The sequence below is a fragment of the Poeciliopsis prolifica genome, unplaced genomic scaffold (assembly GCF_027474105.1).
Source record: "Poeciliopsis prolifica strain line A6 unplaced genomic scaffold, Auburn_PproV2 SCAFFOLD036, whole genome shotgun sequence".
NCBI classification, from domain to species: Eukaryota; Metazoa; Chordata; class Actinopteri; order Cyprinodontiformes; family Poeciliidae; genus Poeciliopsis; species Poeciliopsis prolifica.
The window spans coordinates 4,935,502-4,962,885 of record NW_026562411.1 but is presented as its reverse complement, the minus strand read 5'-3'; the positions used below and the strand labels follow the sequence as shown (position 1 = coordinate 4,962,885).

The window sequence follows — 27,384 nt, the reverse complement described above, 5'->3', positions numbered from 1 at the left end:
GAGGTAGTCTGATTAAAGACAAATTCTGATAACCAGATTAGCACTGCCCTCTACTGGCAAAAAGCCACAACAGCAAAGAAAAAAATCAGAGGCACAATAAATAATTTTGGTCTTTAGTTTTATTTTTTTCTTTGTCTGTTTGATCATCAACATGACTTTTAAAAACAACAAGAAAAAGCATTATGATTTTGATTAATTTATTTCAGGGTTCCAAATAAATTTTTACACAGTTCCATTCAGAAATTATGCAAAACAAAAAGCATCATTATCCTCTTATGTTAAAACAAATAACCTAAAAATGTAATAATATTTCTGCAGTAAAATACATATGTTAAGTTGTAAAATAAAAGATAAAACAAATAGGCTAATTAAGAACATACATTTCAAGTAATCAAACTCAATATTTTGAAGTTCATATTTGGAATATTTAAAGACGGTTTTTTAGTTTTTCAGGACAAAATTGGACCCACTTCTTCTGACTGAATCAGTTTTTAATCATTCTGAAAACTGATTTTAATCCAGATTTGAACACAGAAATGACTAAATTGATCAAACTGAAACATATTTTCATTATTTTTTTACAGATTAAAATAAGATTAAATTTTTTAAATAAATAAATTAATAGCAATTTTTAAGATTTAATTGATTCATTCAGTTTTTTTTCATCCTGTTTTGATCACTTTGACCATTCTGGACTTGAACCACCAATTTAAACATAAACATCAATTTTGATATCAATTCAGATAGAAACCAAATTAGAAAGCATCAAAGCATCTAGCTTTGGTAGGATATTTGAACATTTCTTTGCTTATGTAATAACATTTTGCTGAGATTAAATGTGGTCTCACCTCACACTGAGCCCTCAGGCCTGTTTCCTGCAGCCGGGACCAGATACTCTGAATACGGCCAGCATGCTCGGGATGAATAGTGGCGTTGCCGCAGATACACTGATGTTTCTGCATCAAGGAGTCATACACCAGACCTGGAAGACGGATCAAAACCAAAAAATACTCTCCATTAATGATATCAATGAAGTAATGCTTATCAGAAGATAAAAAAATACAAAATAAAATATCTTCTGGATTTAAGAGGATCTGAGAAAATCTAATCTGAGCCTTAAGTTTACAAAAACACAAAACGGATTCAATATGTGAAGCAATATCTTCTACTACACTTTTTCAGTCCCTCAATCGGAGGGTCAATCATGAAGCAAAGGGATTAAAACACAACAATAAAATCTGTTTAAGCATGAATACGGTGCTGTTTTTGATGCAGCCAGAGTTCAGTTTGTTTTTTTAAACAAAATGTAATATTTAACTGGGGCTTACAAACGCGGCTTTTGGGGTTTTGTAATTTTTCTGAGGATTGCATGGCTGACAACCACATAAATTTGTCAGTATGAATTTTTTTTTTTTTTTTCCACAGAGGTGGTTGTTGATAAGAACTATCACAGTCATATTTCGTGGAAGCAGAAAATATGCACTAATTACTTTGAAATCTTTTGTGTTTTTGTACACTTGAAAGTAAACACATTGTTTTTAATTTGTGTTGCTGCAACGGCACTACCTCTGGGTGTAACTGTGTGTTCCTACGGACCTGTGGTGAATCGGTGCTTCACTGGTGGCTCCGAGACGACAATGGGGAAGGAAGCGGAGGCTGGGGATGACTGCGTCCGGGACAGAGGGCGGTGAGCAGTGATGCTGACCGGTAACCCGGCCGCTTCCATGGAGGCTCTGTAGCTCCGCAGCTGGTGAATCCGCTGCTGCTCCAACAGTATCGCCTGCTGTTCTCACACACAAACACACTCTGATAAGCCTCTGAACAACAGCTGGACTGCAATACTTTTCTGATACCAGAAGATGGCACCAAATACTTCCACTTCCTAAATGTAATATTGCACAGAAAATGTGGATTTCACAAAATAAGTTTTTGGCTTCACATACAAGCAAAATCTATGCCCATTTTCACTGAGAGTGTGAATGCATACCAAAGAAATTGCATTAAGTTACCATCGATCAAACATTCAACATTTCGTCTGACATTATTTGACAGCTTTGGATCAAAGTGTTTAAAAAGTGCAGAGATTCACCGCATGTAAACATTTTAGTTCCCATTTTTCGCTCTTCCTGAGCCTAAGTGCTGCATCGCACTGATGGGTGTGTCTGCCTGCGCTACTCTACGGGCGCCATGGTGACAGTGAGAGAAGTGCTTGATTGAATTTGGCTGAGCAGAAACAGGGATGGGCTGGACCGATGAGGACGCCCAGTCCCGATTGCCTGGGAACGTGGTCACAAATAGACAGAGTAATACGGAGATTAGCAGCGTACGTTGGAGAGATCCGAGAACAAATAATGCTGAGCGGGAAACCTTAATGGTTGGGTAAAAAGGTATTCGGTGTGGGTGGCGAGCATTTATACTCCAAACTTGCTTAAGTTTGAGACCAGCCTAAGAGGAGTGTGTGGTAATTTTACCATTTTAGTTTCCCGGCATGCATAATTAGTTGTTTCTGTGCACTTAAGCAGAATTAATGTTGCTAAAAGTATGGTAAAAAGCAATAAAAAATCTCAGCAGATGGAATGTGCCTTGTTAATATCGGTGAGATTTTCCATAATAAAATAAGCCACCATGTTCACGAGCTCTAAAGAATGTTCACACCATCGCTTATTTGGGTGAGAAGAATGCTACAATTAAGCTGGTGGAAGAATTTAAGAGGAACTCTGGAGCTCAACAAATGCAGATTTTTTCTTTTTATTGAATCTTGAAATATAGGAGAAAAACCTAAAAAAAATGCGTCTTATAGCTGCAATAGCTCCTCCGTGGCTGAGGACAAGGTGGAGGCAGTTTTATTAATTTTTCACAAGTCTGGCAGATCTAGAGTTGATTTCTTTTTTTTAACCAAGAAGTTTGTCAAATAAATAAATAAAACTATTTAAAAAGTATAAATATTGAAAACAGGTTTTGATTTCAGTAAAAACTCCATAAAAATATAAATATTATTTGTTAAGGATTTAGTTTAAAACATCTTTGGACTTAACTTATTTAACACCACATTTTTTTTAGTTAGTAGTTTTCATGTAATCACTATATTTACTTTTATGTTTGTACTGACATTTGGCTATTTAGTTATTAATCTCAAATGTTAGCTAATGCTTTTATTTCTATATTCTTATTTATTACTATGTGGCCGTTATTTAAAACCAAGTCATGTTTCATGCATTTGACTAATTCTGTGAAATGTCTCATACCTGTAATGTTTTGTTTGTAGAAATATTTGGGATTAAGGTCATTTTAACATAATGTCTTCAGGTGTAGTTTGAGATCACACAGTGTGTTCATCTGAGATCTGTGTGGGTGTGTTTTTGTGAGCGATCAGTTGTAGTGACGGTGGGAATGGTATGTTTTTATTCTTGTATTTTCCCGGCTTAATGTAATGCACCTCGGGTTTTATTTATTTGTTCAAGAAGTGCTTTCGAAATAAAGATTGGTTTATTTTCCCAGGGTGCTATTTTTAGTGTTTTGAAAGAGATTTGAAGTTATGAAACTCTTCTGAAACGAATCATCCTACAATTAGTCATGTACTCCACTCTTCGATAAGGTGGTGCAACATATGATAGCTTTGAAATATGTGTGGAAACTGTTGTCAACCACCTGTTTGTTAACTAACTCAATTATTTTAAAAAAGTTTATCTATTCACTTTTTTTCCCACCATAAAGAAAGAAAATGTGCTTCGGAAGCTGAAATACATCAGAGCAATGCTACTTGATGCGCAATTGGATGGAGTTTGCAAAGCAGCCAATGAACAAACTTTATTGATTTTCCTTGGTGCTGATTGGCTGAAACCCCAAAAGCAGACATATGGAAGAATGGAGATATTAGCTTCTGCGGCAGAGTTAAGATGGTCTCCACTGTATGCAATAATGCAATTTAGTAGGCAGTTATAGGTTACAAGCTTTTAGAGGAGGTCTTAAGTAGATATTTTAGATATTTGGAGGTAACCACTGTGAAGCAGGGGCTCACTGAACTTAACTGAACTATTAGTCATAGAACGTCTGGCTCTTTTTAAACACCGTAGATCTTCTTTAGAACTGTTTGTCACTTCATGTGGCCCTGAAGGATCCTGCCAAATCAATCAACTAATGAATCAAACTGAATTGAAAAGCAAAACCAACTATTCATAATCATATCTAAGCCGTCTCTAAAATCAACCATATGCTTCATATGATGAGACATTGACTACTTTAAACTATGATTGCTTTCAAATAAATTCAGACAGAAACATTTTAAATTATTTTTGATGCTCTGTCTTCTTAGTTTTCCATCTTACTTGTTTGAACATGAAGTCCTGCTCAGCCTGTCTCTCTCTCTGGTCCCGTTGGTCCCTCTCTTCTTGCTCTTGGAGGTCTGGTGGTTCCTGCTTGATGACCAGACCCCGTATCAGCCCAGATTCAGGCCCAGACGAAGTGGATGATGACGACGAGGATGAGGTGAGTCCCTGGTGCTCCCTGAGTTCCTCTTCTGTCTCCTCTGGGTGACTCTGATGCTGCCTACCTGGCACAGAGACTCCAGAGCTGACAGCTGACACCTGATCGCCAGGTTTGGACATGATCTGGAGAAAGAGGAGACAAGAGCGATGAAGTTTGGATCTTAAAAGAGGCAGTTCAAACAGCGTTTTCCAACCACATTGTGCCTTATATATTATAACATGATAAAAATCTCAAAAAAGTCTCTGACATAAAATTGCCCTTCTAAGGCCATCTGAACTAAACGTACACCAGGACAGAAAAAAATCCCACCAAAATTTGATGAGCTACATTAGAAAATGTTGTTATAAAAACCTTTAAAAAGTGGATTTCTGAAATAAAACTGCATGAAGAAAATATATTAAACAACTTTGTGTCCAAAGGTAATCTTTCATTCCAAAAATAACTGATCGATGAGGCTGAGCTCAAAAACAACGCAAAAGACCTTGAGTTTAAATAAACATAAAACTAACATTAACCAGACAGAGATAAACCTGATCTGTACTCTGAACCCCAGACCCAGAAATATACCTCCGTTATACCCCCAGATTCATGGGCACGGGTTCGATCGACAGCCTGCTTGTGGACCTCTCTTTGTGTGCTTCACCCTTTTACTACAAGAGTCCACTAGAGGGCATACTAGAGTCAGAACATGGAGAACACCCAGAAGGTAAAGTTGGGAAAACTAGAACAGGGTGTAGCTTATGCAGCAGATTCAAGAATCTTAGCAGTTACATACTTCACTCTTTTTATATGAAACACTGGAGGACGTGCTCAACACGTCCTCCAAAAAGACATAATATGTGAGGAAAGACTCCTAAGAAGTAATTAAAGGCAAATGCTTTTTTGGTCCATGTCAATTGTTTATTCTGAACCCTGTGACAGAATCCTTCTGCCTGCTCGTAATTTCATTTTAAGGTCACCTTGTTTGAACCCAGAAAAACTGAGCTAAGGGGCACAAGGGAGAGATGCAGGGAGACCACAGGAACTGCAGAGGGGTGACTCTCGTAATCTTGTTGTGGCAGCTGTCCCCGTCGCTGTCGTCAGAGAACTCAACCTTGATGTGCAGGTCATGATTGGGTCTGGACCAGTTTGTATGCAGGGATCACACACACATCCACGCAAACACGCACACACACACTTTGGCTGGCATGCTGCCCAGGGAACAGTCTATTGACGTCAGAGAACAGACTCTTGCCTCATCCCAGTCCCTTTTCTCCAAACAAACTCAAAACACTCAACCAGTCCTGCTGCACTGATTCTCAGTCTTCTTTTCTTTCATGTTCTGCTCTCTTTTCTACTCCAGTTTTTTTTTTCTTCTATTGGACAAAAAAATAATTTCTGGGGTATGAAGCATAAAGGGGGCAGGCATTAAATAAGCCTGTTAAATAAGCTGGAAGATGAGGACAGCATGCAGCAGAAAGAGAAAAGAGGAGGTGATTTTATACACAAACACTTGACACTTGTTGACTCAATGTATCCATCTCCCTAACAGGCCTGAACTTGCACATCAATATCACTTGAATATATCACGGTATTGCCTTAGCCCTTTCATGTAATTAAGAGTGGAAAGCAAGTTTGTGTTGGAGTTTTTCCAGGATTGATTGCTTCAGTCCCCCAACTCACTCCCTCTAACCCCTACACCCTTTTTTATTGCTGGCTTGACTAAAATGTGGCCCAGCCAGCAAAGAGGTTGCACATAAGGTTTGCTTTAAGTTCTGGAAATACAACGAAAGTAGGAGTAACAGTTTGTAAAGCCAGTGCAAAGCAACTACACGATTGAAATTGATTTGAATAATAAAAATTTAAGATGGATAAGCTGCATAAGAATTCAACCAGTTTGAAAAACAGATTGAATTCACATTCTTAGTACTCAAGTTCTAAATGAACAAACAAAATTTTACTGGCAAGAAAGTTTTCATCCATAGTTTGCTTAAATAATTAAGTTGGTAATAAAAGTTCTCCAAGAACATCATTTGCGTCATCTGTGTGGTAGAATTTTTTATTTTTTTTTGCAAAAGTAAAAAATACAGAAAAAGTGTCAATCAAGAGAAGGACTCTGTTTGCATCTGATCTAAAGTGTCTTATTTATAATCTCATGTCATTACACTGACAAGACTTAAAGTAAGTGACACTGTGTATAGATACAATTTATCCCCAGAAGTAATGTGTTCTCAATTAGAAATTTTATAATTAACTCCAAAATAGCTTTTGAGAATAAGGGATAAATTCCAAAAATATGATTAAAAAGTAACATGTTTGACTTCTGTATTGGCTGAAAGTAACACACAATATTTGAAAATCCAAGGTTAAAGTAAATTATCAAAATAATGCAATTTTTACAACTCTGATAATTCCAATTCTTATAACAAATATTCTATTATTATTATTATTATTATTATTATTATTATTATTATTATTATTATCTTACTCATGTACTAAATTATGCAATGAAACATTTGGTTTTAATGTGATATTAGACAATATATGATTTTTAAAAACTTCTATTACAAAATTTTTACAGAGTTATAACATTACATTCTACTGTCATGTTTAATGGGAGGAAAAACTACAAAATCCACATAAAAATACAGATCACGTGTAAACATGTTACATGAATGGGAGAATAGTGAGCAAAAAAGAAGCAGCTTTAAACTGTGCAGTTATACCATGATCTGAAATATTAACAGAAAATAACTTTTGAGTTATATATATATATTTTTTTTTACTCATTTGTATTTTGCCCAGTCTGTTGAGCAAGAGTGTTTGTTTTTTTTGTTCACAGACAAACAGCTTCCTTTTATGCATAACATGAACTTTTGATGTGTGTGAATTATATCACAATAGTAATTATCTACGCAAGAACCAAAACATAAACCCTTGTTGCATCCGGAACAAAGACATATGCGTTCACTCCAAACAGATGGAAAGCAAACATGATCTACTCTGGACAGCATTATGTGCAGATATTTGAGGTTGGTACCCAAATGAAAGCGTGTCGTAAAAATTTAATTAACGCTCATCTGCGTCAAACGTCACACAGAATAAAGGAAGGGATTCCACTTCACACATGGTAAAATTTAAGCATGCACTCAAAAAAAAGTTATAGTTAGAGGTCGCGGTTTATGGATTTTGCAAACTTCCCTCCATGAAGACATTTTCAACAGTTTCAAAGTAATCAATGAAAAAAGCTGCCATGCAGATGACTTTCAGTAAGGCAAAAGTTATATTATTGTTTTAGAATAACTCCAAATGGCACTACATTATGACGACACGCAAGACTTAGCCTGAATGCAGCGCCTAGCAAAAGTATTCACACTCTGAACTTTTCTGCATTTTGTCTTTTACAATTTGTATTTTATAGGGATTTTATAAGATAGACACACAAAAATCTGTTCACAAATGTGAAGAGAGAATATTCACATACTCTACAGTAATTCCAATTATTAAACAATCTGAAATTCACTCTTGCTTACTCTGGTGCCCTTAAATAAAACCAGAAGAGGCCTAATTAGTAAACAGAAGTCTCCAGAGGACAAAATTAACAACATGAGCATCACGAAGACCAAGGAACAGAGGAAGTAAGTTTTGGAGAAGTTTAAACAAGAATTAAATCAGACACTAAATTTAGATTTCTGCAAGTAAGAAAATAAACTGCCTTGGAAACAACATGAGCAACTTTTAATCCAGCATCAAAAACAACCTTAAATTGCACTTGAGGTTCACTTAATTAACCTTGAGAGTGGAAGCGCAGGGAGCAACGTGCAACCAGAGAACACAAAGCGATGGACCATATTCCTTGAGGAACTTCAGACACACACACACACACACACACACACACACACACACACACACACACACACACACACACCCCCACACACACACACACACACACACACACACCCACACACACACACGCACACACACACAAACAAGCATCTTCTCCCGTCACGCCGCATCTCTCTCAGATCGCACAAACACAGACTTCCACAGCGATGCGGTGAGTCATACTTCCTGTTTGACCTTAAATGGTAGCGGCTTCCCTCTGGCCTTCACGCGGGTTGCCACGGCGATGGCAGAAAGCAGGGACACGGGCACACAGATAATAAAAAACAAGACTAAAGACTTGTTGATTGATGGCTGATTCATCCGGCTTGCGGACGAATCAGATTCAAGCACATTAACTGAATCATTTGCAGGTGATTCAAATGCACTTGTACATGAAGTACTGAGCAAAAGTCTCCAGTCGATTCTATTCAAATACTGCTTCAGAGGAGATAGAGTTTTTTCATTTCATTCAGGTTTCTTTTTCCTCTTACAGACTGAAAAACTAGTCTGAAAACACAAATATTAGTTATTATCCGTGGTTTGAGATTTTTCCTATTTGCACCACTATAACTTGCTGCCGTTTCGGTCTGAGACAGTTGTGTGAATGCTTTTTTGATGAAGTGCGCATTGGACATGGTGAGATACCTTATTGATGATGTGCTGCTGTTGCTGCTGCTGTTGGAACAGTTGCTTGTGCTTTTCCAGGAACTGCTGATGCTGCTGCTGGACCACCAGCTGCTGCAGGGCCTGCGCCTGTCCGCACGGCTGCTGAGGCAGAGGGGCCGACTGGGTCCTTCCCAGGGGACGGTGGCCCCGTACCAGTTTGGAGACGGTGGGAGACGGGAGAGGCAGGCCACCCAGACCGACTGTGGAAAAACAAAGAAATGATCTTATTGCTGAGCTGCGTTGAATTTCATTTTGCAAGCTTACAGATGGATGAAGGCTTGTAAAACAGGCAACCTATTCACTTTCCTCTGCGGCAACAACCAAACATAGTGGAATTTAAACTGTAAAAGTGGTTGTTAATATTTTAAAATGTCATCATCAAAGCTTTGTAAATAAAATAAAAAACTTAACATTTTATAAGGAAGTTAACTTCTAACCAAATTTATAAGTTTTAAGTGTTTATTTATAACAGTTTTGATGCTTATGGCTTAAAACCTAAAAATTAGTTTCACACAAATTAAGAACAGAACAAAAGATCAATAAACCATTGAAGAAGGATAAGTCACAAAAGTTCATTAGTAAAGAAGCTGGTGGTTTCCAGAACACTGTACCCAGAAATACAAATGGAAAGTTAAGTGGATGGACAAAAAGGTATACTGTATAATCCACTGCCTCGAGAGAAATTTGAAGCAAATCTGTTTCAAAAACTCTTTGAGAACCTACATTTTTAATTTTTACAACAATAAACATCCAAAATATGTGACTTTTCAATGATTGTTCCAATTCTTTGAAATCCTATTTATAGGGAGAAAACAAACAGAAACATACTAATGAAGAACAAGCTAAGATTTTAAGATGAAAATAAGAAGGTTTATATAAATGTTGTGGTGGCTGCTGACCCATTGAGCTGTGGCTCTGCTCCATTAGCACCATGTGTTGAAGGAGGGGGTTGTGACCAGATGCGCCTCCTCCAGGCCCGTCCCTGTCCAACGCCGACGAGGCCAAGTAGGACGGCAGGTGGGAGGTGGGCAGAAAAGCCGGGGCCAGTGGAATGCCTGGCTGCAACGCTGACAGCGCCAGATGAGTCTCGCCATCTTGGTGTCCCGATACCACCTACAAAAGAGTCGGAGACGGAAAGACACGAGGAGACAGAGAAGAAAAGAGGGAGGCAGACAGTCGGAGTGGGAGAACGGTCAAAAAGTGACATGTGGGCAGAGAGATGGAGAGAGATGGCAATGCCAAAAATCTGATATACTGTACACCCACTTGCCAAAAATACAACTCAGCGACTGTTTCATCAACCGTTAATTCTCTAACAAACTAAATCAGTTTCCTGTGTTTTTAAATTTATTCCTTAACGTAACAATCAGGATGCTGGTTAGTTTGTTTACTCACAGAATTTGCAGGGCCAGAGGCAGGCAGTCCTAAAGTGATGTTGGGCAGTGAAGGTGAGGTGTAGAGGGACAACTGGCTGAGTGAACCATCCCTGGTAGTCAGCCTCTGAATCAGAGAGGCCTGAGCACACATACACCAAAACAATCTGTTAACAGAAACCTTTTCACAGATATTTACACTGACTTTTGTTTTCTGGAGTTCTGAAACATGAACCTAAAACCAAAGGTTGGTTTATTTTTCTTTCCTCTAACAGACAAATGTTTTTTTTTTTTCCAGAGACATGAAGAAAAACACTTCAGGAATGATGCTTCAATTACATCCCTTAGAGGTCACTGGTTATTTGCCAGTAAAATATCACTAATTGCAGTGAAAGCGAAAACTTGCTCTTCCTGCTTGTCAATAAACAGCCATTTCTGTGAAGCTACTTGTTTCTGTAAAAATCAAATAAAGGTCACAGACCTAGTGTTTTGGTGTGTGAATGTGCAAACTGAATCAGTTCTTTATATTTTTTCATTTAAAACTGATACCAGTATCAATGGCTATGCTGAAAAGAAAATGTGAAAAAAACCTAGCAAGAGACTAGAAAGTTCATTCAAAAACTGTCTTTAAAAGGGAAAATGTTCAAAAAGATATTTACTGAGGCAAACAAAAAAGGATTTAAAAGATTATAAAACTTGATGAACAAATGAATGGCTTGGTAAAAAAAAGTCTAATCTTATCATAACCCTGGGTTATAATGACTCGGTGGTCACTATGATGATAGTCTGTGCATTGCATAAACCGGGAAGACGAATGTGTATCTGCAGTCAGAGGGATGCACATGTGTGCAGCCATGCTGTTTACCTCTCCTGGGCTGGTAGAGATTGGGATGCCGTTTTCACTGGGGATGTTACTGGAGCTGTTGTTGGGGGAACTGGGGCCAGAGCCTGGCGCACTGTTGCATGCAGAGTCTGTAATACACACAGCACAGAAACAGATAACAGAAATGGTTTAATATGCTGACAAGCAGCTAACTGTTAACTAATGAGTCTACCAGGAAATTGTATGACTTTTAGAAGCTAAAGCCAAATAAAATAATTCATTGCATGATTTTTTTTCTTTTCTTTTTACAAGAGGATTCAATTTAATACAATATGTCACTGGATATCATGCTGATAGTGCGAATCTAATTACAGCGTTTCTCTGTGGACTATCTGCAGAGATTATTCAGCTTTAATAATGTTATCACTGTTTAGTGATTTTCCTCATCACGTCATCCTCTTAAAGAAATAAATAAAGATAACATACTTTATAAAGACAACAATGACATCACCAACTTATTTTTGTATCTTAACACATGCAGGTATGTTTAGCAGTTGATAACCATGAGGAAAAACTGGCATTCATGATGGCATCTACGGCTAGGATTCAGACTTTTTAAGACTTTTTAACAAGCAATGTTTCAGCCAACATTTAAAAAATTATTTTGCAGAATTGCAATTTATTCAACAAGCACTCTCTATAGAGATATTCAAAGAGAAAGTGAGACAGTACTGGTAGTTGCAGCTCTCGCTCATGTGCATTGCAGCAGTGATCCCACGCAGGAAGCAGCTGAAACACCAGCTCTTTTATGACTTCCGAAACAAAGTGAATCTTTTATCATCATGCATGAGAAATCTTTTTTTCTCCAAATTTCTTCTGCAAAGATTTCAGTGGAAACAGCAGTGAAATATGAACTTAATTATCAATTATCTCTCATAAATGCTGGCATTTAAGACAGATTATAATAATCATGAGTTGAGTTCATTGAAGACTGAATGGGAATTTTAGTTAGTTGTTGTCTTGTAGAGATTCAACATGTTTGTTCATGTACAAACATGTTTTTTTTTTATTATTATTAAAGCCAGTTTGCAAACTTGCACGCAAGACTTGCATAAAAAATGGATCCAACATTAATCACAGTTGTGAAAAATTGACTTCTTTCTTTTTTTTTTTATAAACTGCAATGGCAAAAAATGAACAATAAAGTTGAATTTAAAGGCATTTTTAGCTTTACGTACCAAGTCATTTTCTTTTACCAAATCACATAAATAAATGAATAGAAGTCAGAAGCACAATTATGCATTCTTTTGCTAGATGTAAATATTCAACTATATGTATAACATTAAAAATTATGTTGGAAAGTTTAGAAAAACCTACTTTGCTACAGCATGGTGATGTGTGGGTTGTGATTTTGTTTCCTCAACTTGCATTAAAACCACATTCTTTTCATTTTGTTCACTTGCTTGTTTATTGGAAATGAGCCAAAACTTTGTGTTGTTTTGGTGGAAACACGAGAATGTGTGAGAATACATACAACCCAACAGTATTTGTCATGTCAACTCCTGAAACCAAAGCAACAACAAAAACCACTGAAATTATTGCAGTTTTCTCTGCCCATCCCATCTCACATACTCTTAAGACCCTCAAAGGATAGAAATCATACCAACCCCGTTACATGAAGTTCATTCAAGAAGCGTGTTTTTGTTGAGACAACTGAACCCTGTCATGTGTCCTGACAGCAGTATTACTGTTCTCTCAATTGCTCTTGCCTCTCTCCCCATAAATCCTCATGGTATAGTGAATTACTGTGTCTGTAATTCTCTTCCTCTCTATCTTAACCACAGGAAGCAATTATGTCGCCACGTTTATCACCAGGCCTATTTTCTCTTCACTATGGTATGCTCTCTTTAGTGTGAAATTTAGTTCATTTTGAATAAAAACCAGAGCATGATCTATTCAAACAGTGTCAAAATGTTCTTCTAAGGTTATAAGGAATGAAAAGTGATGCAAAGTCGGGAGATGAGACCTGCAATTTAAGTGAGCTTTGAGATTCCTCTAAATGTTTCAAATTAGAGCATTAGTGCTGAAGGTTTTCTCAAAGCAGCTGTAGAAGCTCATACGTGTTTCTACACTGAAACCGATTCATAAATGTTAATGGTTACAAAATATTACAAATACATCATAATTTGAAGGCTGTGCATGTTTGAAATAATGTTCAGTCATGTCAACATGAAAAGAAAATGCTTTGTAAAGAAAAATGTATTTCTAGTGTTGAGAAGAAAAGAATTTTTGTGAAAAATCCACAGAAATTTGAAGCACATTGGTTGTTTTTAGAGCGATCGTTAAGCCTATTTCTTGTACTGTACTGCGTCTCACCAGCTCTGTCGAGTGATCTCTTCTTGGCAGTAGTGATTGGCCCATCTTTCCTGCGGAGCAGAGGGCTGCTTCGACGCTCCGTCACTTTCTGCTTCAGCCATGAACGCCGCTTCAAGTTGGGCTCCGATGCTAATGGGACACAAATAAGGAAAAATATTTTAAAACAGAGAAGTAACATCATAGAATAACTCAAAAGTGTAGTTCAAACCTACAGTAACTGGGAGAAGTGGCACAGCAGTAGTGAAAATAAAGTTTATACATTTTTAAATTAAGGTCAGCACATTATACAAAAAATATAGTCTGTAGTCGGCTTTAAAATTGTGTTCAACCACAATTGTACAAATTATACAACAAATAAAGCATCAGTGTTTATTCTACAAAATGTAAATATCAACTATCTCCCATTATTCTCTAGCTTGGCAAATCACATTTTTAAGCAATAACTTGAAGTAGTTATATTCTGTCTGACATTTTAAGGGAAGACTGCCCCACATTCTTTACAATGTTGCTTCAATTCACTGAGGTTGGCCAGCACTTAATTCACCAAAGCTTTTTTTAACTGTCACCAATTGACTTACAATTGGTCCTCAGGGACCAATTATAAGTCTGGACTGCATGATCTGCAGTCCAGTTGTACCATATTTTTTTCAATGGGCTGTTTTAGATCCAAAAAGGAATTTTGAGTGTCTTTTATGAGTAATCAAAGGCAACAGAAGCCTACGCTAACAGACCAGCGTTTCAAACCTCGACAAAGAAACCTGCACTGATACCGACTGCTTCATGGTCAAACTTATCTAATTTGGTATCCTCTCTCCAAAAGACATTGTTACAAAATTATTATTCTTTACTCAGTTTGAACTTGACAAACAAAAGTCGTGCTGCCATATTCTTAAGACTGACTGTGTACAATGGAAAGCTTCTACATTAATGCTAAAACGATTAATACATATTTGGTGTTTCTATTATTATAGGAAGCAGCTTATGCATCTTAGAAGGAGTTTTAAGTATTTGTGGATTTTAGATATTTACAGTTGTGGTTCCACAACCATGCATATATTGAGGGGTGAAATTTTTTATGTTGAGTTTTAAGTCATCTCAAAACAGTCAAAATCATTAAGTGTCTCATGAAAATGTACAGCTATACAAATATGTTAAAAAAACAAAAAGGAGTACAAGAGAGCCTGAGATGGATTCAGATTCTCATTCTGTGTTGTGAACGCCTCACGAAAGTGTTAAAAAACTACAACCTCTCTGAACTTGTTGAACTGCTACTCAGATGTATTGTAGAGTGCAGGGTTGCATAAATGGGATCTTGTTTGTTAGCAGCTATTGGTGCTAATGAGCTTGTCCTTATAGGCCGTCGAGTATGAGCCGGCCAACAGGTTCAGAAGCAGAGGTTAACCATCTTCATGTGACAGTGGGAGGCTCTGCAACAATAGAGGAAGCAGCCAACTGGCAGCTTTCTTGACCCGGTGCTTAATGATGCCACCTTCATGCTTTACTAATGAACACTGCTAGTTTCCAGACACTTCCAATTACATTGAAAAAAAGGTTTGTACAAATACAAAATAGAGAAGCTCAGGTCCAGATTTCTCGGTTTAAAACTGCAGATGCTCGAACTCATTGACGATTCCTCATGGCAGGCACAAGATCCACACAGAGGGCAAAAGAGGTAAGCAAAGGGTAAACTCTGGGAGTCGTGTCATGGACAGGGCAAGGCCTTTTTGGGACAAACTTTGCTTTGGTGTCTGTCAGACAATGGCAAACACTAGCAGCTCCCTCCCCTCCTCCACGGGTTTCCCTCACTCAGTTAAAGCTGGAGGGCTGACCCACGGCTGACCCAATGCTCGTCCCATGACCCTGTATGAAGCAGACTCTGCTACGTTCATTAGCCTCAGAGCAGGAGGTGGGGCATTTTGGTACAACCAAGTGGAAGCAATTGATTCTTTGTGTACAGTAGTGATTTATTCAGCATTGTGAGATTTATTCTGGGTCAATAAATCGAAGAGAAGCATCAAAGTTTTTATGTACTTCAAAGAAGTGCAAAGCTCTCATTATACCTTCACATAAGAGGGGATGAGAAAACCTATTGTGAACCTATCTTGTCCAAGTGCTTTTACAAATACACACTTAGTTTTAGCGGAACAATGCAGCTGAAACTCAATTATTATTTACTAAAAGGGCTCCCTGATAAGTGGAGTGCACTCCTCTACCGTCTTTGTGAACCGGGATGAGGTCACATCGGGTCTGACTGTGGGAGACCATGAGAAAATTACAGGTCCACACTGAAGATCACGTCAGATATTTTATTGCTGACGGAATCAGACAACGGAGATTATTACTAATTAGAAAAAAATAAATTCAAATTTTTTTTTTTTTTTTTTTTACTTTATTAGAAGCAAATAAAACCTACAGCATATGAAAATATATGTTTTACAATCTGCAGTATAAAGCAGGCACAACATGTACTGACTTTCTTTAAGATGTTTTTTGGCTGTTGTGCAACACAGATGTTCTCAATTATTTGATCAACAACAGATGTTTTATAAAGTGGATTTCATAACTGTACTGGCATAATTTTGTATACTTTCGCTTAGATCCTAAATATCACATCATTAAAAAAACATCTGCTTCTCATCAGGGTCTTAAATTAGATTAATAAAACTTTAGATAAATATCATTGTGTCAACGTTTATTTAAGTCAACATTAAAAGTCAGCATGTGAGAAAACAGTAGACTCTGAATTTATAAACCTCTACAACAAACTTTATGAGCTTGGAAGAAAGTGTCTTCTGACCTGAAGTGGCGGCTTTGAATATGGAAAACATGGCTTGCTGCCCAGGGCGCCAGCATTATGGGGTGACATGGATGCTTGGAAAAAATAAAATACTTTGTCCATCTGGCCCAAAGTCAGTCCTTCAAGAAGGTTGCAACATTTTTTTTTGATTGTTGCAGCCTAAAGTTACTGATTTTGAGGCACCTTTTCAAATAGTGGTAGTCAAAGTTACAACTTTTATTAAACTTTATTTTTGCTATAAAATGGTCTTACAAAAAGTTAAAATGGATGCACATAATATTCTCAAAAAAAGACAGGATTTTAACATAGTTAATATTTAAAGTGCAAATAAAATTTTCAAGCACGCTCTTGAAAATCATGTCTGGAGGATTTGTTTCAGTGTGAACAAATCCTACAGAGCATCTCAACATTACAGAGCCTGTCTGGTGACATGGGAAAAAAAATTAAACTTGTGGCCACAACTTGTAATTCCCACAAAAAATAAGTAAGTTGTTCCCACAAGTTAAGTTGTTGCAACAAGTTTAAATTTTTTGGAGTTGACTGGCTTTTTAATGACACTGAAGTTTGTTTTACATGAAGGTGATTTTATTTTATTAAGGAGTTTTAAGTACGTTCTATCATCTCTAGTTTAGAATAACAAAAAAAATGAAAATCTGAACTGAACCTGGAGAGTTGAAGTGCAGTTCCCAAGAGCTACTTCCTGTTCTCCATGAAATGAGACAGATTTTTTTCAAAACATTTTTTTATATTTCAAATAAAAATGTCTTTTTAATGTATTTTTTTCCTTGAACACCTTATATGAAGACCTATAAAATCTCCTTGTACTCCCAATATATTCTGGGTGCAGCAGAAGAAGGGAATTACTCAGAGCGGCATCCGAGTGAGAGCCGTTACCGTTGGAAAACATGTTGGAAGATGTTTTCCTCAACATTTCTAAACACAGCTTTATCTTTATTGAAATTCTTAAAGGTGACAGGATTTATTTATTAGACTATTGTCCAATGCAATAATTATTTTCTTTTGCAGCCTTTTTCTAGTGGATTCACATCTGTATTTTAGCTCATTGTCCTGCTGTGAATTAGAGCCGCCGTAGTGCAAGGGAAATTGTTTGAGAAGTTTTGTGGTTCATGCTGATGCAACTTTACAACTCTAAGTTTGTGCTGTCACATTCATTTTAGAGAGAAGAGGCTTTTCACTGACAACCACTGCAAAAACATTAGACTGCTTATCCAGTCAGATTTCTATGAACTTGATTTGTCTGACCTCCAGGTGAACTAGCAAAAACTTTATCCAGGAAAGATTGGCAAGAGCTTAACATTTTCCCTTTTAGAATAATCTTTATCTCGCCTAACAGACTCACTCCAAATACTTTGGAAATGGACTTTTAAACATTTCCAGATTGATGGGCAGCCACAAAAGCTGCTCAAACATTACTAAAATCCTGCTTGGCATTTCATTGACACACTTTAGCGCGCCAGATCAGTAAACTGCCAAAATGTTTGCTTTTGTTCAGGTGGCCACATTTGCAGATCAGTAATCAGCTGATCGAAAACAGCTGCACAGCAACATCTGGTAGTGACTTAATGTCTTGATAAGGAAAGGTCTTAAGAAACTTGAAGCATAAAAAACTTGTATATTATTACCTTTGTTGTTTGAATATTTGTTTGCACAATTTCAGGCTGAAAAAGTAGTAATTGGTGAAGCTATCAATTATTCTGACTATTAATCAGATCAAAAACTGTCACGATCTACTAATTTCTTTATTTAAGCATCAAAGCCTCTTTTATATTAATAATGCATGCAACAATGCAAATAAATCCATTCCTTTTTAAAAGAAACAAACAAACAAATATATATCTATAGAAACCAAATGAGACTAAAACTATGCAAGGAGTTTTGGCTAAATCAATGTAAAATGAAAATAGTTTTTCATAAGGTTTTGGCATAATTTCTGCTCTGAATATGTTTTTTTTTTTCTTTGACAAATAGCTTCTTTTGAGTCTAAATACTCCAGTCAATGATTAACAGATTACAAATTAATTGATGAAAATTTCAATAACTGCTTAATTACAATTAATTTGATTAATTGATTAAGTCTCACAACATTACATTTTAACATAAATATTGTTACAACTAATATTAAAAAGTGAAATTTCTCATGATGATTTTTTTTAACTTAATTTAGAGTTATAAAAAGAAACGTATATGGGTTAAAAAAATGACGGAGCAGAAGGAGAAAGGAAGTTATGAGCTGAAACCAGGACGGGAAACAAGGAGAGTGAAGGAGACAGACATGGCGGCACGAGTTTGAAGGGCACTGGTCACTGTGGGGTGTTCACCTCAGGACAGAGTGACTTTGAAGGGTGTTAATGCCGACTGGGCAGAAGCACGACAGTTTGCACACGTGCAAACATGTTCGCTGCAGAGAGCCCAGACTGGTTTTACTGCTGATGCTGGCATTTCGCTGCAGATCCCCCTCTCTCTCCTCCACCTCTTCACCTCCTTCTCTGCCCTCCTTTCTCTCACTTCCGCTAAATTCCCACTTCTCTCTTTTATTCTGGAATTAGTTCCTCTCGCCTTCATTGTTGAGCCTTTATGGGCACTTTGTGAGCAACCGTTGGCAAGGGCGGGTGTTGCGCTTCATTACAGCAAAGGTCATTGTCCCACTTTGCAACTTTTATGACCCAGAATAAGTAGAATTTTTAAACTTTATATCCTCTTCCTCTGTGGTCCTGTTGCTGGGACGAAATAAGAAAAGCCTATAAAGATCTAAACTACTATTTTTTATTGAATGCTCAAAAAGATTCCATCCTTAAACTTTGATAAATCCATTAAGAGGATATGATGTTTAGATTAAATGACTGTTTAAGTGCTACTGAATGTTTCAACAGGGAGTTGATGAAGAAACTGCTTTTGATAGAAAACATATTGATCAGCTGCTCAACTGTTTGACAGGAGGGAGCCCCGAGCTCCTTGGAGGCGTGATGGGGAAAGTCGTGCCGCTCTGCCAATAAATGGGAAGGAAGGCGATTTACTGTATGGAAATCAATAGGCTCATTTGCTCCAGCTCATCAGCAAAGCTTCCGAGAAACATCATACATGTGAGATACATTAGATAAGTGGATCAGAGGTGCAGAAGCTGGAAAAAATGCACGCAGTCTTATCTGTACATTCTGTTTGAAATATAAAAGTTAAAGAGTTTACTGTAAAACATGAGTTTCAGGATTAAACATAAGTAAAAGTAATTGTCTGTCCCAAAAGGTGACTCCTTACAGCTAATTACCCCCCCTACTGGAGATGACGCAAGGTTAAAATCAAACTTTAATAATAACGTCTTACGTCCTAACTTAATTAAATCAACAGTGAAAACAGCTGATTATTTATAGAACTTTACAAAAGTAAAGTTCTGTAACTTTTAAATAGTTACAGAACATTTTTAGATTGATCTCAACCAGGAACCTATGTTATTAATCTGCATTTTATGTGATGAACTTAGTGTTTAATTGGGAAGTAAAAATAAAATGACCAACAGCTTTAAAAAAAAACAAAAAAACTTTACAATTAAAAATGGGAAAAGTGTGCGATGTATTTGTTGGTTCAATATGTAGCGGAGACACATTTTGATGCAGACAGAGATTTCACTACCAGCTTTGCATATTTAGACACAGACATTGTTGCCAATTCTTCTTTGAAATACATTTTAAGCTCATTCAAACCAGATAGAGAATTTTCAATCTTAGATTCTCAAAAGGATTTAAACACATGACTTTGTCTTCATCTATTTTTGCACCATCTATATCTTTAGGGTCAAGTCTCAAACCTTTTGTCGTTTCTAACAGGTTTTCTTCCAGGATTGTCTTGTATTTGGCTCTACCCACCACCTATTTAAAAGTTGCAGAAGACGGTACCTGAAATCCACACCTTGAGGAACCGACTCCAGTGGTCTGTCACATAAAGTCTCAATAAAATTCAAGTCTGCTTTGTCTACCACAAGACTACTATTATTCTATTGTGACACTGTTAAGTCACTGACAGTCACTCAGTATTGTTGAGTCATCAACAGGACAGTGATGAAAAATAGCCACAGTTCACATGTAGTTTTTTTGTTTATTCTCCACAGGACAGGAAAACACTTCCTGGATTTTGCTCTGAATCAAAGGTTCTCATTATTTCCCCATGTGTGTCTTTGAGTTACTACAGCCTTAAGGGGAGTTAGTAACAGTACACCCAGAAGTTCACACCCACAGCTGGCAACAGATTTAGGTTGCAGGGTTAAGACTTCCCCAAAACTAGCATTTGCAAGCATTTTAAGATTTTTTATTTCATTTTTTTTTCTGCACTTCACTATTGTAATAAATAGCACGTCGTTTCTTTTATGGACCAAAAAGCTAAAATAATGGTTTCACATCCTCATTGCACGAAATTAGATCTTAATTTGGTATGACGTGCCAAAACACAATAAATGCTATTTTTTAGACCTGATTCCGGGGTTTTAAATCTTCCTCAACAGAACATAAACTTTAATTTGAACTTTCAGCATGAAAAGCTGCATGTGGTTCCACTTTGAGACAAAGTTGTATGAGAAAAATTAATGCAGTGAATTCATCGCATACCAAGTGTTTTTTAAAAAAAAATATATTTATAGTCAAATCTTTCAGCAAAACAAAGTCCAATAAGTGTGACTCTCAACGACCCATTCACAGAAAGAAGCAATTTGGAGTTTGGCCACTAAGTTGGATTTCACTGTATTTGTTCAAAGCCACAAAAACATATGGAGGGTGTGTAAACTGAACTCCAAACCCTGTTATTAGAAGACAACTTGTTCTTTCCCCTGAGGCACAGTCACCCATGTAAAGTTTTACATGTGTGAATAGGCTTGGGTCCAGTCAGTCACTCATAAACAAACATACTGACACCTAAAGACCGTACAGATTCTTTACCTATTTAGCTATTCGGTTGTAGATTTGCTGCTACAAACTTTGGGTTCAATGTCCTTTTCAAAACCCAGTTCAGACCGAGCTTCCGATGTCGAACAGATGGCCTCATATTTGACAATAGCTTATTTTGCTTTGTTATTCTCAGAGTCCACTCAATAACAGCAAAATGCACTCATTCTGTGGCTGCAAATAGGCCCAGATGATCACAACTCCACTACCATCCTTAACATTTTGTTCAAGATGTTGGTGTTGACGTGGTGCACTTAATTTTCTCTAAACGTATTGTGTCATCTATGCAATACTAACATTGGAAAAAACAGTTTTTTATCAAGACATTCACTTTGAGGATTACAGTTTACAAGATGCTGAATATCAGATAGCCAGCCGGCCGTACATGAGAGAGCAGAGTGAAGAAAACGTTGATTTATCGCCACTGATATCGTAATCACTATATTTACCAGTAAGATTTCCTAATATTATGCTGCATTATGGTCAAACATTGGTCTTGTCTGTATCAGCAACACTGTTTCAGAAGTCTTTTTTATCTAGACTTAATTTTGCAAACTGAAGCTTTGCTGACATAACATGACTCTTCCTAACAAGCAATTCTTAATCAGACGTTTTCTATTCATCCTGTGATGAGCTATAAAATTTAACCTGATAAATGAAACTTGTATGATCTAGATTGTGTTGGGTTTTTTGCAACTTCTCCAACCAATCTGACCTGAATGAATTTGCTAGAACATCCACTTATTAGAAAATCTGAGAAAATGAACTCTGAACTCTCGAATAAGTAGTGTTAAAGTTTGATCACACTAAACAGAATGTAAAAACATTCAAGGTTTAGCATAGCTAAAGTATCAGTAAGAAGAATAAATAGGATCGATTTAACAAACCTTGGATTGTTTAGGCTTGAAACTAGAGTAGAAGTGGAATAATAACTGAAAAATGTGGACATCAATAATCTTAGTGCTCATTTTATAAGTGTGGGATGATAATGTCTGTGTGTAATAATGTAATGTATGAGCAGCAGAGGGAAGGTCAGCATGACAAGCATGCCTCTGTAATGAAGGCCTTACAGACTTCCTGTCACAGCATTCAATGTGGTCCACTGTGCACAGAGCACCGTTATGACAAAGCCCTGCTGTAATAAACCGTACGCATCATCTCACTGCACAGATGCAGAACATTCAATGCACATTTAGAGTTTGCATAGATAAAAGACCAACTTTGGGGGAAAAAGCGTCATGAATGACGCGAGGAGTGCACTGATGTGTCGAGTGCTGTCACTCACTTCCTCTTTAACATGATTCATATCTCTGAAGGCCAGCCTAATACGATCACAGTCTGCTAACTATTTACACAGTAGTTATTCAACAGCTGGCTGTAAACTGACGCACAGATAAGCAGCAAACGTCTTCCAAGAGCACTTGTACGTATCAGACTTCCTTTTTTGTCCAAATCTCAGAGGAAAATTTATGAAAGTCCAAACTCTGAGTTTTCTCTTTGCAGATCTCAGCAGGTGGACCTCAGTGCGACGTACACAGGGTTTGGCTTCCAGTGGTGAAAAAAGACAGCTGTACAGCCAAAGCAGCTGCTGACTCTAACTGAGTCATCGCAGCTTGGCCAGCATTGGTGCGAGCAGATGGACCAAGCCGATGAGTCCAAAAAGCAAGAATGATCATTTTCTCACGCCTGTTAGGGCATCAGGGCGATCAGGAACTATTTTGTTTAACAGAACACTGATCATAAATAAGTGTTGCCTCATAAAAGTTTACATACGCCTCGAAATATTTAAAATGTTGTTACATTGCAACTACAAATTGTAACAGCCACAGTTACAATTTAGAACATAATGTGTTGGATGGCCCAGCCAAAGTCCAGACCTAAATACAAGCTATCACATCAGTTTGCAGTTCTAACCTGACTGGGAGTGGAAAAGTTAAAGAAACATGTCTTTAATCATCAAAAATATCTGTAGCCAATAAGGTCTGTGAGTGGTGAATAAAACCATCTTTTTTTGCATTGCTTCTTCTAAAACACTTTCAGTAGTTTCAAAGTTTTTCCTTTTCCTATCCAGAGGAGTGCCGTTATCTTCCCTCTGGCTTCATTTACATTAAAATGGTTCAAAAGATGCCATTAAATATATTTTTGATATCTCCAATTAAGAGCATTTCAGCCACCCTCATTAATCCTCCTGTGTCTGACTCCCAAATTTAGGCTTTTGGTCCTCGAAAGCCAATTTACTTCTTGTACGAGTAAAAAATGTCTTATTTCTTTACCCGTTTTCCTCAGAGGAAAGTCGTCCTTTGAGTCGAACGCTCCCAACACTGGATGCGTGTACGCTGACAGCGCCGCCTGAGGGGGTGAGCTCTGGTCCAAAGAACTATGCTGAGTTTTTCTGCAACAAATACAAATAAAAAAAAGTCTTATAACCCGCAGCATATTATGCAATATCACTACTTTTTTTTAGAACTACAATAACCATTGCACCTAGTTCATGCACACACGCCTACACACTTAAGGAAGTGAAAAAGACAGCTTCTATCTTCTTTTTCAAGGTCAGGATTTTTAAAGAAACAGGAGACTGTGAGCAACTAAGGGAGGTGGAAAAGGAAAAGAGACAATGAAGAAAGAAAGAGGCACTAATTCACCTTAAGTGAAGCTTCGGTTTCCTGACTCTGCTGTATGAGACAGGTGGAGTACGGGAGGGGAGGTGAAGAGAGGACAAACCAGAAAGTGAGGAGAATCACAATAGTGCGAAAAACACAGAGAAGTATTTTAAACTAATGATGCAAAACCACTCAAATCTCCTGCATGGGCAAAATCTTTGACTTATTAAAGCGTCTTTAAAGTGCAAAAGAGATACCACAGTTTTTTTCTTCTTCTAACTGCCCACTTCAAACAGTCACCTCAGACAGAGCCGGCTGTCAATCACCGCCAACCGGCACACAGAAAAAGCCTAGACATTTCAGCATTTTCTCTGTCGTTTAAACTCGGAGACTAATGATGATGTTGGCAATTTGATGTACACACAAAAGCACGGCCCTGACAGGCGCCTACACTACGGGGGTTTGGAACACCACACTGCTTACTCTGTTCCAAAAGCCATGAAGATGAGAGACTTTTATCTCTGCCATCGACAGATTTTATGTTTGATATTTCTCCCCAATGAGGGACTTTTCTTTTCACACTCAGATGAGACAGATGATGACTCAGAGACTGAATTCTTTGATGAAAGGAAGGTGCATGATTGGACAGATTTTTGAAGGTTTTGAAGAGTCAGAGAAATGTACTTTGCTATAAAATTATTCTTTATGTTCTTGTTTAACAGCTAAAACACAAACCTCTATGGGTGGATCACACATGATAAGATTTTACCTTTATTAGTATTTTATTAATGCTAAAACTACAATTTTGACAAGTTTTGCTTTTTTTTGCTCCATAAAGGCCCATGGCAACAAAGAGTTTCCATCACAGCTGCATCATACACACTGTTTTGTATCAACCTCTGTCCTATAAAATAAACAGTGCTCTTCTATTTCTGTGGAAATAGACAAACAGAAAAGTGGAATCTGAGTGATCTGTGATCCACTGTGAAACATGGTGGTGACACTATCATTCTGCGGTCCTAAATTCATCTTAGAACCTTTAGTAAGACTTGAAAATTCATGTTAGTCGAGCATTTGATAGAGATAAACCCCAAAAGACTTGCATCGGTAGTTGCAGCAAAAGGCAGTTCTACAAAGTACTGACTCGTGGATTAGAGGACAATTTTAACTAACAAAAAAATAGAAGCCATATAGAATTTTTTTGTCCCCTACTTTGTGCTGATCTGCCTTATAATGTCCCATAATAGAAGTTGCTCTCTGTAACCAGATAACATATTGCTTTCCAGCTGACTGGATTTCCAAAGCAAGCTTATTTTTTCAGGTAAATATACTGTCAGGCTTTTGGAAAAGCAGCTCTAGTCGATTGTCAAACCTTGAAAAGGCTTACATCTCGATGCCTCGGGATATACTACAGAGGCTGCTGCAGGATTTGGGGTTCTTGGCTTTCTATTAAGGGCTGTTTATTCAACGCCAGACACAAACTCATGGATTCTGCCAAGACTGCCTCCGTGTCCTGATTCGGACTGCGTTGATAGACAGGACCTCATGGTGTAGTCGTGGTTTTGGGCCCTCGAGGACTCATTAGTTTTTTTGCACGACATGGTTCTGCTTGATACTTAAACTCATAGCCGTCAATCAGAAGCTCAGATTAGCTTTACTCTAAAGTTTCTAGATTCAAACTTAGCAATATGGAGAGCAGCTCCGTCATCCAGGATCAGAGAAAAAACTCCAACATATCTACAGGAGTGAACTGAGGCAGTTTGAGTGTCTGCTGTCTAAAAACAGAACTGCAGGTCCTGTCATGTATCTCAATCTGCATTATATTGAAATTAAAATGGGGATTTTGATGGGGTTTTTTTTACAAAAAAACTTAAAATGTCAAATTCCAAGCAGACTTACAAAGCACTAAATAGCTTAGTTCAAATAAACTTTGATTTCTTTTATATCCAACTCTTGGAAGTTCTTATATTAATGATATGATTATCTGATTTTCAGAAAAAATAACTTATTTGTTTTGGAAAACAAATAAGTTGGAAAAGATAATAATCCAAATCCAAAACAAAGTCCAGAAAGAAAACAGTTAAGCAAATTTTATGACACCCTTAAACAAATGTCCTCTTTGCATGACCAAACATCTGGCAACAACTATCATGTCCGCTATTCTGCACAAGGACAATATGTTCCTTCTGCTGTTTAGATGCAAACATTCACGTAAAAACAGCAACAATCAAAGTAACCACCTCTTACAAAACTGTAAAGACTTACACCACCATTATATAACATTCACTCATTAGTATAAGAAGATTGAGTAAAGAGTTGACTTTATTTGAAAAGTTTTCTGTCTACAGCAGGTATGGAAAATCACAGTTACAATTCCAAAACCACAGACATTTAAATCTGCCCCATCCCAACCTATTAATAAAACATAGTTTGGCTTGTTGGGGGAGGATGCAACCCTTTTTACTCTCGAAAAACCAGTAATAGAATAAAAACTGAACTAGTGTCACCAATCACTCATATTTGGGAAACAAAGTATTATAAAACTGACAGCTAATGAGTGATCTGTTTGTTATGATGCTAACTGCTAACTGGCTACTGGAGCCGATGGCCTGACTAACTATCCTGCTGTTATTAGCTTGTTATAATTGAGAAACTTTATAAAGAGCAGAAGTGTAAAACTGCTTATTATGTTTCTACTTCAGTCACTTCTGCATGGAGTATAAATACTATAGCTACTACTATATCTGATGTAATCTAGATTCTACCTATAAAATTACCTATTGATTTTGCTGCAGCAGTAATAATAATTGATGCTTTATTATTTCAAATAAAAATGCTTAGATCATTTTGGTCTAATTGGTTGTGTCATTAAGCTATTTTTGCTCAATGTTATCATACGGTAAGAATTTCCTGTCCCATAACTTGTTCAGAATAACCAATGATCAAAGCATATCTGAAAAAATTTCCCTTCAAGAGAGTCGGCCAGTCACACTTACCCATACCAGTAGCGAGGGTCACTGGGCAGACAGTGGTTTAGGTTTCGCTGAGCGAGGGCTTTCTTCTTGTTCAGGACAAACTCCTGAAGTCGCATCTTTACCTCCGTGCTGGCCACAGCACCTGGACAGAGATAATCACCGAAAGAAAAGCACATGTGACTGATGCTGTAAGTGACCGTTACTACTAAACAGAAGTGTCTGGGTGAAGTCCCCAAAATGAGTCCAAAACCACCAGGATTTTAGCAAAAATGAATCAATGTCGGGAGCAGGGGGGATTTCTGCCCTTGAATCTTACTTCCACCTCAGTGTTTGACACAAACATGAAGGTTTTAACAGCTCCCATTCATACTACACACAAATCATGGGCTGCATTTCCATCTTGTGCTCTCCTCAGTTTCCACTCTTATTTCACAGCTTTACAAACAAATTATCCAGGAAGTGAGAGACGGGGAGGA

General features: G+C 37.4%; 1 protein-coding gene across 3 annotated transcripts in view; it reads right to left on the bottom strand.

Moving 5' to 3' along the window:
• hdac4 (histone deacetylase 4) overlaps nt 1–27,384 on the bottom strand; it is a 116,833-nt gene that overhangs the window by 31,367 nt on the left and 58,082 nt on the right. For 2 of the 3 annotated variants that reach the window (XM_055052949.1, XM_055052950.1), the window contains 11 exons: nt 26,930–27,050; nt 23,976–24,005; nt 23,604–23,722; nt 13,588–13,716; nt 11,254–11,360; nt 10,411–10,530; nt 9,915–10,128; nt 8,995–9,215; nt 4,326–4,607; nt 1,597–1,783; nt 849–982 (listed from right to left, as the gene is read on the bottom strand). In XM_055052949.1, coding sequence (XP_054908924.1) covers nt 849–982; nt 1,597–1,783; nt 4,326–4,607; nt 8,995–9,215; nt 9,915–10,128; nt 10,411–10,530; nt 11,254–11,360; nt 13,588–13,716; nt 23,604–23,722; nt 23,976–24,005; nt 26,930–27,050 — 1,664 coding nt within the window. The remainder of the gene's footprint in view (nt 1–848; nt 983–1,596; nt 1,784–4,325; nt 4,608–8,994; nt 9,216–9,914; nt 10,129–10,410; nt 10,531–11,253; nt 11,361–13,587; nt 13,717–23,603; nt 23,723–23,975; nt 24,006–26,929; nt 27,051–27,384) is intronic. The other variant, XM_055052952.1, reaches the window with a different exon arrangement.